Source organism: Protopterus annectens, chromosome 7.part0, assembly GCF_019279795.1.
Source record: "Protopterus annectens isolate FY-2018-M chromosome 7.part0, PAN1.0, whole genome shotgun sequence".
Lineage (NCBI taxonomy): Eukaryota > Metazoa > Chordata > Ceratodontiformes > Protopteridae > Protopterus > Protopterus annectens.
The window spans coordinates 195,586,889-195,599,010 of record NC_056739.1 but is presented as its reverse complement, the minus strand read 5'-3'; the positions used below and the strand labels follow the sequence as shown (position 1 = coordinate 195,599,010).

General features: G+C 38.0%; 1 protein-coding gene across 1 annotated transcript in view; it reads left to right on the top strand.

Moving 5' to 3' along the window:
- The window catches only part of LOC122806349 (mucin-3A-like), a 239,655-nt gene extending 233,856 nt beyond the window's left edge, over window positions 1–5,799 (top strand). Inside the window, exon 5 of the mRNA XM_044076687.1 lies at window positions 1–5,799. This exon is cut by the window's left edge and continues 158 nt beyond it. Within this exon, the coding sequence (XP_043932622.1) occupies window positions 1–84 (84 nt within the window). The 3' untranslated portion in view covers window positions 85–5,799.
- Window positions 5,800–12,122: the final 6,323 nt, after the last annotated feature.

Sequence of the window (12,122 nt, the reverse complement as noted above, 5' to 3'; positions counted from 1 at the left end):
GAGCAAGAATGTCAAACACCTCTTCTGTTAGACAATAATCACATGTCAAATGAAGCATTTCTTGAGAACGATACTAAACTGTAAACAATGCTCCTGGATTTTTTTTTGTAAAGTGAATTTTGTCATCTGTGCATTACCTTGCTGTCTGTGCTTAGGCTAGTCTTTGTCATGCCTCCAGAAATGACGTGACTGCACATTAAATAAGCTGTTCCTCCTTACCACAGTGATATACTCAGGGAACGCTGTGTCGTTTTTTAGACAGTTGTTTGCCTTACAGTATGCTGCAGGCATCCCTTTCGTTATTGTGGTTTCAGTGCTGATCTATAAGAGGAACAAACCATGTGGTGCTACATATCTCAGATTCATATCCCTGTACCAACTACTGCTGTCTAGACTTTAGTTCCTACATGTAATAGTAGGCCTTTGAATTCTATCCTGTACTACCAGAAAGGATGTCCACCACCGCTGAAGAGTCTTAAAGGCTACAAAGAAACACTCAGGCCTGAAGTACTGCAAAGTATGAAAATCAGGCACCTGCATTAACATACTGTATAACAAACCTGCACTGTGGTCTCTTTTCAATTATTAGAATCATCATGGATATTGTGCAATTTTCCTAATATATGGAAACAAAGGTTTATAGCACTGAAAAATGGAAGGTTGCTTTCCAAAGCACAAACAAAGCATATTAATCTGAGATAGGGTTTATATGTGTGCATGTGTGTGTGCGTGTGCGTGTGTGTATGCGTGTGCGTGTGTGTGTGTGTGTGTGTGTGTGTGTGTGTGTGTGTGTGTGTGTGTGTGTGTGTGTGTGTATGCGTGAACTGGCATTAAAATGTTTGCACAAAATGCTCAACAAGGTAACATAGCCAAAATCTGCGATGCTATCATGTATAACTTTATGATAGTTAAATATGCAAGATGAAAAATGCAAATGTAAAGATCCACAGACGTAGGAAGGGGTAGACTGCATGTATTATGCTTAGAAAAAACACACTTTGTGTCAGCTGTGTTACCTGCATGATGACTCTCACTTTGCCCTGTGTCATTTAATTTGCAATGATGTTTCCTGGAATACGCACTTAATGAAATCTACATTTTTAATTACAGATCAACTCCGAATGTGTTATGCTCAGTGCGGAATGGATATAATTTTCTTTTAGCATGCAGGAGATGTAGTGAGGACAGCAAAGTTAACCTGTAGAGGCATATCTGATACTAGAGGCTGGAAAGTTATAGCCCTCAATAATCTGAACCGACAGTAAAAGATATATGGAAAAAAAGCACTACAGTTAATTATCAAAGTTGTAGGGCTGACTATGTTTTGAACTTTAAGTATGAAGTCATTGCTGTTTTGCATTATAATACTTTTATATTGGCTCTGCTTGCAAAAATGTAAATGCAATTTATAACTTCAGTTATGTCAAACGACTTCTGCAAAGTGGTTGTGACTGACCTTTTGCAGCATTCGTGAATGCAAAATGCAGTCTTCTTGAAGAATGTCACTGCTGGCAAAATTTACTCTTCCCAGAGATGAAGTAACCTCAGAGTTAGTCATGTTAGCTAATGGGGAGAAGGGGACAAAGTTAGCTACATGGGGGTGGGGGGCTTTTACATCATCTGAAAGCAAGATTTGAATTCCAGTGTGAAATCTCTTTTAAAGGTGGGCAGAGTTCAAGGTCCTGGGGGTTGTGGCCATGACTTGGAACCCAGCACAGCTAATGTAAAAAAATGAAAAGCTGCTGGTATGGCCCTGCATATAATCATCTTAGCATCTCTAATAGGTTAATACTAGGCTATCGATCCAGATAAAAACTAGCAGCCTACCCATAAGATCTTAAATCATGAATACCCACAAACCTACTTCTTTGAAAAGTAGAGGCAAAATTGGGAGTATTTAATAACTAACTTAACCCCTTTTCAGTGAGATTTTAAGGGGTCAGACCAGGTAGTGAATGTATGATTGCTCATCCATTCATTTACTATATGCTTAGCCAGGAAGCTACTTTGTTTTATATTTAAGGAAAGTCCATTCCATAATATAGGGAGTCTCTGGGAGAATATATATTTTACCAGCACTACCTATTCATATTTTGGCGAAAAATTAGATCTGTTGAGCAGATGCTTAAAATGTTATTTGTTTTGTGGATGTGCAGGAGGTCACACAGAACTGTTTTCTTTGAGGCTCTGTAGGTCAGACAAAGGTAACCCATCAAGTATCTGTAGGACACACAAAAGAGAGATATTAGTGTAGCTCAAGGAAGACATGCCATCTATTGTCTTGATGAGGAAAAGCCGTGGTCTCTCAAGCTGAGTAATATGCTTAGAAAAGTACATGCCAAAGGGGGGATTATACTCTATTATAGGCATAAAGTGGGAGGAGTAGATAGGGATGATAACTTCCTTGGATCTTAAACATATGCACTTGGTGATGGCAGATAAAAAGATTTCTGAATGACTTTGGATACATGAGAATAAAAGGACAGTTCATTACCAGTGAAAGCGACCATGTCCCTGATGACCAACTCTAATTTAAGAGGGTGTCTCCTATGTGATAGCTGAATGGGTACCCTTGCTTGCCAAAGGACACACTGCTGCATGGACCATGGTCCAGGCCCCATTTGTTGGTGCATTTTGCACCCTGCCGAAGAGTCTGGAAGTCAGATGAGGAGTTTATGACTACTCTGCCTTTGCAACCATCTGCAAACCTAGTCAGCCACAGGTCTTTGGTATCAGCCTTGACATCAAAGAACAATACTAAGAGAAGTGGTCCTAGGACTGATCATTGGGGGACATGATGGAAACCAGAGCTGTAGCTGGCTCGATTAGCACCCAGTGTCATTCCTTAATTTGGTGCACCTCAACTCTAAATTGAGTTGAGAAGCAAAAAAATTAAAATGAAAGGCTCATTGTCTATTCCCAGATCTAGTGCTCCTGACCTCTTAAAAAAAAGAGGCCTTAGACTTTTAAAAGCTGATTCTGCATGGACCACTGAAGCAACCACTTCATTCCTGATTGCAGTTAATACTGATATGGCACTACTTTCCAATAGGCATCTGCCAGTCAGGCCTCCCCAACATGTTGCACCCAAGATGGCTGCCCCTTTTGCCCCACCTTAGCAACATTTCTTCTGTAAACTACTCTTTTAGAAGAGCATGCACCCCCAACACTAACCGATTGGTTTCTGTCATTATGCTGGTTTGTTATCCTGTGAGTAATATAGGGGTGTGCATTTAGTTTCATTTGTTTATCAGTAGTGACAGAATGTGGCATGATGTCAAAGACTTTTGACAGGTCCGGATGTGCAGTGTAAATTGATTTGCCTATGTCTAATATATCAGTAACCTGCTCAAAGTAGTTCACCATGTCCAGGAGGGAAGATCTCAAAACTTATCAAACAAAACCAGATTAAAACCAACATAATAACAAGGAAATAGATCAACACAGAAGGATTAATGTGGAATGCCATAGCTGCGGGGTTGGGTTGCTATTTCTCTGTGTCTAATGTGTGGAGTAGATGAGACAGTGAAATCTGCTGACATACAGAGGTGGAGACACTTTTTATGCTGCAGTCTGCACTGGACATAGAGACATGATGGCATCACTTGCAAAAAAATTCATCTGATGGATGATTTATATTTATTTTCCTTGGAAACAATGCCAATATAAGTTTTTGATGTACAAAATATTACAGAAGATTGTTAAGTAAGATTTCGGGGACATAACTTTGCTGAATATGCTCCTTAAATACAGCCTAGAAAAAGAATAATCTGTCAGATATAAAAATATTTAACCAAAATTAAAACAACACCCATTGCTGTGACATAAATTGATAAACCCTGCAAATGGGTCGTTACTAATAAATGGTCTACCCTGGTAAATACAAATGTCAAAATAAATAAAATTGAAATAATGGCATGACTATAACCCAAATATAATACATTTAATTCTGGAGATGTATTATGTATGTATTATCTCTTGGTGCTGTGTCTTAACCTGCCATCAGTCACTTGTGAGTAACACCCAGAAGCAACACTAACACAGAGTGATGTGACAATACAATGATAAGGTAACATATTCTCCAGCAGTGGCAGTGAACAAGTGTCTTCTTTACCCATATCTCTTCATTGCCACAGTGGCAACAAATTACTCTGAGGAAAAGGTTGAAAGTCAGGAAAGTTTTCTTGATGTTTTAGAGTACATCTTCTATGTCTGCAAAATGAGTACAGAAAAAAAACAACCTGAAAGGCACATTGTAAACAGGCACCTTAGCTTCTTTATTTTATTTTATTTTCATTTATGTAGTGCCGTGAGAAAGGGCTCTTGTTCAGTAAACATAAATGGGATCCCCTCATATCTGTGGAATTACAGGAAAGTGTATACTAAGCAGGAAACTGCTACATCTCTGAGTATTGCAGTTGTCCAAGGGACAACGATCACAAAGTTAATGTATGTAAGTAGTGAGGAAACATGAGCTGCAGTCTTTACATTATGGGGTACTGGAGAGGTCGCCCTCCTTTAAAAATATTTATAATGTGCAAAAGTGAGGTTTTGTACATTGCTGTTCTTTTTCAATGATATCTCTTAATTTTTGTAGAGTTTCAGGGCACAAAGTATTGAGTTTTGAGTAATTTCCAAAAGGTTGCCATCAACTGATATTTTTTAACCACAAAATAGAATGGTAAAAACAAACAGGATAAAGTCACAGAATAAATACAAATATGCAGTTTACTGTACCTGTACATTAGGAATGAACAGCAAACACATAACCAAATTAAACTCCGACTCTTACACGGAGTCATTCACTCAAAAGGACTGGTTTACTGTAAGTTGGGATCATCTGCAGTGGCTCACGGGAACCACAGAAAAGGCAGCTAATCCAGTATCATACCAAAAAGAATGTGCCTTGGCCATGAGGTCAGAAATGGTTAGAGACGTGGGAGATACCAGCCTTGCAATGGGTCTTATGTGACTAGAGAGAGTTGCACATCCTCTACAAAAGCAGAGAAAAGGGTTAGTCTCCATTGTATTACATGTTGAGAGGAATTGAAAGGTTATGCCATGAGCAAGAGAGAAACAGGTTTAGTGAGTTAGATGAAATAAGGTGGGTTTTGGGGAAGATGTCAAGGTTGACTTGTTTAGAATAAGAGATGCAGTAAAGATGATGTTATTCCAGAGAAGTAGCAACAGCTTTTCTGTAGACTGACACCTTGGTTTTCATAGGAAGAAATGGGTGAAGTGAAAGCCTTTGTTCGTTAAGTGTCTGTTGGATATTACAGTTCTGAATGAAGTAAGGCTGCAGTTTGTAGGACATAATCAGAGGAATGAATATCCCTTTAGTTAAAGTAGCTGTAGCAAACTGAGCCAATGAGATGCAGATAATGTGCATGTCTTTGAAGTGATGGGCAGAGCTGTGAAATGAGGATGCCAAGATGATAAGGGAAGGCTGAACTCTAACTAGAGGTCAGAATGCTTGAAGTGATGTACATTTTCAATGGAGATGCCATTGTCAGGATTTGTGAGGTGCTAGTTTTGTGGTGTGCTCTTAAGCTGGATATCTTCAAGTGCCTTTCCTCTCAAACTGGACTTACCTGGTAATCAAACTGGAAATAAATAATAATAAATAAATAAACAAAGTAATTATAATTACAGAGTGCCTCCTTATAAATGATAGATAAACAATACATGGGGAGAAGACAGTATCAGTTTTGGCCTTATTTCTGATGATGAAATTATTTAAACTTATTCCACTGTAGTCTTAACTTCCTTTGCTAGAATAAAGTTATCTGCTTGAAGTGATGTACATTTTCAATGGAGATGCCATTGTCAGGATTTGTGAGGTGCTAGTTTGTGGTGTGCTGTTAAGCTGGATATCTTCGAGTGCCTTTCCTCTCAAACTGGACGTACCTGGTAATCATACTGGAAAATAATAAATACATAAAAAAATCTAATTATAATTACAGAGTGCCTGCTTATAAATGATAGATAAACAATACATGGGGAGAAGACAGTATCAGTTTTGGCCTTATTTCTGATGATAAAAAGATTTAAACTTATTCCACTGTAGTCTTAACTTCCTTTGCTAGAATAAAGTTATCTTTCCAGTAACTCATTCACACTGGGACCATTCTTTGTTATTCTGTGTGAGTTTGTGCTTAATTTGGTGAGCCTATCCCAAGCATTAGTAGCTTCTGTAAAACTATTAGCTCTAAAGAAATTAAACATAGCAATCTCTAAATACTTTATTACCTCCCTACATATCCCACACAACAGATCAAAAAGATATCCACTTAATTTCATCTCTTCCTGCTATTAGCACTCTCTAGAGTGCCAACTGCCTATGTTGCCTCTTTTTGAATACATTCAGCTTATTTATACACCAGGTTGCATTTGGATAAATACTATACTGATGTCTCTGCCTCATATTTTGACTGAATAACAAAAGCTAAAAAGCTACAAATACACTTAGTGTACTGCTTCTTACAAATATTTTAAAATCATTTTATTTTATTTTTACAAATATACATTATATAGCAAAATCATTGATAAAAAACTCATTGATTAAATGCAAGCTTATAAAATAAGACCAATAACATATTTGTCATGTCGGGCCATATAAAAATATTTTCATTTCTTTGCACTTACCAGCATGTACATGAAAGGCAACACAGCATACAAAGGATATCATACTCACAATCTCAATTCAGCCTGCTAGAGCCAGAGTTCCATTATAAGATAAACTCTTCAGTTCCTAATCTCATTCTTTAATATGTATGGTAACATTATACTTGTACAAAATTATTTGCCAACATGATTTCAGTACATGGGCAACCCCCCCCCCCTACACACACACAAACATCTCTATTCAGTCCCGCTATTACACTACTTAATAATGCCCTTACCAAAATATGGATTCTGCATTAACTGCCAAACTTATATTTATTGACCATACGTTATCCCCAACCCACAAATTCTGGTTTCTTTCTTTCTTATAACACATATTGGCCTCCTTTTACCTGTCCCAACTAACCTCAAATTTGTACACAATCATACTCCCCCCACCTTGTTCAATAAAATACAAACTTTTCCATTCCCCTCCCCCTCACTTTCCCTAGTTTTAACTCCTGTTGGTTTGTTGGTTCCCTGCAGTACTTCATTTAAGATCCATTTTGTTTTTCCATCTTGCATACCCTCTCTTAATCCCCAGATTAACCCATCTCAGGACTCTGTCTTCATATACTTCTTCTAGTTTGGGCCCATTTTCATCCTTTTCTTCAGTGGCGGCTGATGACTTTAAATCAAATGGGGGCTGCAGGAGACAGCTGAATGGGTGGGGTCAATGGGAGGGGGTGTGGCCAACTAGAAAGGGGAGGGGCTATGCTCAAAACCACAAAAACTGTAACTTTAATTAAATATGCTGCCCTGGATGCCAAACCGTCATTATGAGAGTCCAATCAAGACAAAATGAAGTGTAGAAGAAAAAAAATTTCAATGCATTGGCTACATGACAACTTACTTAATATCTAGATGGAAACAAAAAGGGTGTGAGGCATGAAAAAATAAATTACTTTTTAAATACATTACTGGAATGCCAGTCAAAATCAAGTATAAGAAAAACAAGCAGCCCTCAACTCAAACCACTTCTCATTGCACTGCAGTTCTAATTATAATTTATATTAAGCTTTATTAAAGTACCAAGTAACATGCTGATGTAGCAATCTCTGTGATACCCCCACCTATAAAAATGTTTCTTATCCAAAAAGACCTGCTGCCTGACAACAACTATCTACTTGTTTCATGGGGAAAACGTGATCAAAGTAAAAAATGAAAAGCAAACAAGAAACAAACTCAAGATACATTGCTTAAAGGATTACTGCACAGCTTATGGACCACACATGATATATTGGCATTCTGTTTAGTTTACAGGTAAAGCCTGCAAAGATGACTGCAAGTCTCCAACAAATGTAATGAGCTTCTTAAAATAATGTAATCCTATCCTTTATTACAAATACTGTCATATGCATTTCACTACCCAAGGCTTATACTTTATCTAGTTATGTAAGTATTCTTTGCATGGCAACAACAGAAAGGCTTTCAATGTTGGCAGTTCTTTAACATTATGCTTATTAAAGCTTACTTGCATCTTGCAATCTCAGACAAGCTTACCTGATGGTCATTAAAGCATTGCTACTTAAACACAGAACGACAGGCACTTTCTGAATAATAATAAGCATAAATCAACAGTACAAAAATATGATAGAAACCAGAACATTCTGCAAAATCAAGGACAGATGAAAAGCCACTGTAGTACTTGTGTCTACCTTGGATAGGGGGATACTCTGCACATTTACAATGCATAACTGCTCCTTGCCTTGCTTGGACACATACAGAGTCACTACATGGGGGAGTGGGGTGCAACAAGTATGTCACAATTTGAAATATCTCTGGGTGACTGTGATGGCCCTGACATATTTGTCATACCTCTCAACCTCAGAGCAAGACATCTGGACAAAGCCATACACAGAAGTGGGACAAAGGCCCAAAAATAATGACAATTTTTAAATATTGCTCTTATAAACTTAGAAAGATAATAGAATAGTCTTGCATTAGTATGAATTTTCTGAAGGGTATGAAATCTGAAACTCAAATGTCTGTCATTATTTTCTAACTTCAGTCTTTAATAACTTGCCACTAATATGCCAAAAAACACAATTTTATGAAAAATGGACCAAAAATGTGATGCAAAAATATAAAATAGCCACACAATACAGCTGAGAACCTGTCAAAGAAGGGACACTTTTTTAGTATTAGTACTGCTAACTTGAGCAGCTGACAAAATTAAAGAAACTACATGCATTTCTGAAATAAAAGTAATCTATAACTCTGATTATTACAATTATTTATAAACCCTCCACGTTTTTTCCAATATTGCAATTTTGCGGAGGGATTATTAGGGGAAGAGCAACATTTTGAGCCAAAATTGGAGACAGTTGAGAGGTCTGGATATGCCTAATTCTATAAAGCAATTTATTTGCACGTACATCTCAACCTGTTAATGCAGGAAATCTGGACAAGGCCAAATATACTGGGGGAACATATAAACAGTACTAATAATTGCTCTTGTATAAAAAGAGACAGTTGATAGAATATAACAGGTCTTGCTTTAGCATGCATTTTTCTGAAGGTTATGAAGTCTGAAACTCAGTGACTGTCATTATTTAGTGACTTAATTCCTAAATGATTTGCCTGAAAACCACAAATTTTATGAGGAACAAACCAAAAATAAGAAGCAAAACTCTATTAATTCTGTGAAAATCTGGACAGTTGAGAGGTACAGTTCAGCCGGGGCTGTTTTTGAGTTTGCTGCCCTTCCCCCTTCACAAAATCATGGTAGAATGGAGCCTCCCCCCTGCAGCCATTCCAATGATCCATTATTTGGCTATTTCACCCCATTTACCATAAACACTAATGTGCATGCTGCCTTACTTCTACGATGATTTGGACTTCATTTGAAAGTTTTATTTTGCATTTTACAGCACAGATACTATGACATCTGCTAAACAAAGCAATGCAGTCTCACAATGAAAACAGACTTAGCATTAAAACCTCTCTGCCCTTGAAACTCACATTCATTGAAACAGCATTGAAAACCACATTCAAAGAAAATACATTTTGCCAGTGGCAGATAAAGATTAACTTTGGGCTGTTTTGAAATCATAGGCCCCTTGCACACGAAACATACACTTGCTCTTTGATACACCTTCCTGACTGTACTAAATTATATTCCTTGTACAATACAGTACAGTTGTTAGAGGGTGTTTTAAATTAATTTTTTTGAACATTTTTCTAGTAAACAATGAAACAAAATGCATGCACTAATAATGACAAAACTGTCAAATTCAGAACATTTTTCCAGTAAACAATGAAAGAAAATGCATGCACCAGTAATGACAAAATGCCCAATTCAGAACATTTCCATCATAAAAGTCTATTCAAACTTCTACAGTCCACAAGTATCAGTAAATATGCACAATCTCTGAAGAAGTAAAAGTCATCTAAATAATTCTACATTAAAGAAATTTGTAACTAATGAAGAGGATGCTGCTAGCAAACAACTTTATATTTAATTGTTTCATCTACAAATAAAGTGTCTGTTGCCCTTGAGGAATAAATTGCCTATGTTGCATTAAAAAAATGATAAGCTAGTAATATTGCAATAAGGAATGGATGGCAAACTGATAACAGGTTCATAGTTACTAGGTATCTTCACCAGAAAGGATTGCAGCATTCACCCCCTTTACAACACAGCACACTATCAACAGTGCATCTACCTACTGTGGGAGTAGAACCCACAGCCTTCTGCATCAAAAGGAAGTACACTACCTGTTGTGCTATTAACAATGCAAGCAGACTCAGCATAAGCAGCACTAAACTTTTGTTCTCCTGCAACTCTCAGCTTCTTGTAAAATCTACTTGACACTCAGCTGTATCTCTGAACTTTCCAGCACAGGAAACCTGGAAAAAGCCAAAATTTATTGGGAGGGACAAAAGCCCCAAAACCAGGGACACTTTTTAAACATTGCTTGTACAATGATGGAAAGTTGCTAGAATAAAATGCTGTATTACCACATTTCACTGCCAAGTATTGAACCCAGGACCCTGTGCAAAACAGTCAGAGCAACATACCACTATGCCAAATTACCTGTCTTGTGAAAGACAGGAAGACTGAAACTTAAATGGCTACCATTTAGTGAATTCAGTTCTCACCATAGCTGTCAACCTCTTAGCACAAAACACCTGAACAAAGCCAATAATAGGGGAATACAGCCACCAAACATATTCAGTGAATTCAGTTCTCACCATAGCTCTCAACCTTAGCACAAAAAACCTGGATGAAGCCAATAATGGGGGAATACAGTCCCAAAAATAGGGACAATTTTCAAATACCCATGTTATAAACTTAGAAAATTGCTAGAATAAAAGGTTTTATGTTACCATATACTTTCTGAAGAATATGAAGTCTGAAATTCAAATGCCTGTTATTTTTATTTATTTAACATTTGTTAACCAGGAAAGTCTGACTTGGAACAAAAGCCAAGTTTCAGCAGAGACCCAGGGAGAAACACTCCAGACATATGTCTTTGTAAGATGGGAGAACATGCAGACTCCACACAGAAGGCACCCCCAGCCAAACCTGTAGCTGTCAGGCAACAATGCTACCAGTGCACCACTACACTACTGACTGTGTAAGGTAACACAAATACAGAAACCACAGATTTTATGAGGAACAGATCAGAACAAATATGAGGCAAAAATCTGCAAATTTTTTACAAATTGTGGTGGGTAGGGAATTCAGGCCCTTACCACCTGCACGAAAGGTACAGGGTTCAAGCCTGAGGTATTCTCTACCCATCACACACATGTCCAGGGCCTTGTTATATAGCTCCATATATCCACTTGCTAAGCTCCCCTATTCCATGGTGATGTCCTTCCTTCCTGCGAGAGCAGGCCTGCCTGTGGACGTTGCAGTCTGATCCCTTTCCAGTCTATGCAGTTGTAACTAACTGCATAGACTTCTGGGATGCTCTTGACTGCTGTGTTTCTAATCCAGACTGCTGCTGAATCAGTCTGGAGCTCTGCACATGCTCCGGACTGGTTCAGCAGCCATCGGAAGGTCCGTGATTTTTGTTCTTCTTTTATTTAGTTTTTTTCTTCTTTCTTCTAACAGCTGGGGGAGCTGCAGTCCTGCAGTCCAATAGCATGGGGCCGGCCCTGCTTTTCTTATAATATTCCTGATCAATCCAGCAGAACCCAGCCCTTCCTTACTTTCCTCTCTAGTCCATATGCGCCACTTTGTTTCTACCTCAGACAAACAAAACATCCGATCCTTCCCCAGTAATCTTTCATGTGTGCTGAGTCAAACCCCACATAACATTCTCCAGTACTTCAGCACATTCTTACAATCTTACCATAAAGTGACATTATCCATGTCCCCCAGTTACATCTCCAGCAGTTCACTACCTCCCACCAGACTTCCTCCTTTTTCCTCTGTGGCATCCTGAATCACCTGTGCAACAACTGAAGTGAGATAATAAACTGACTTCATATACTTTACTATTCTT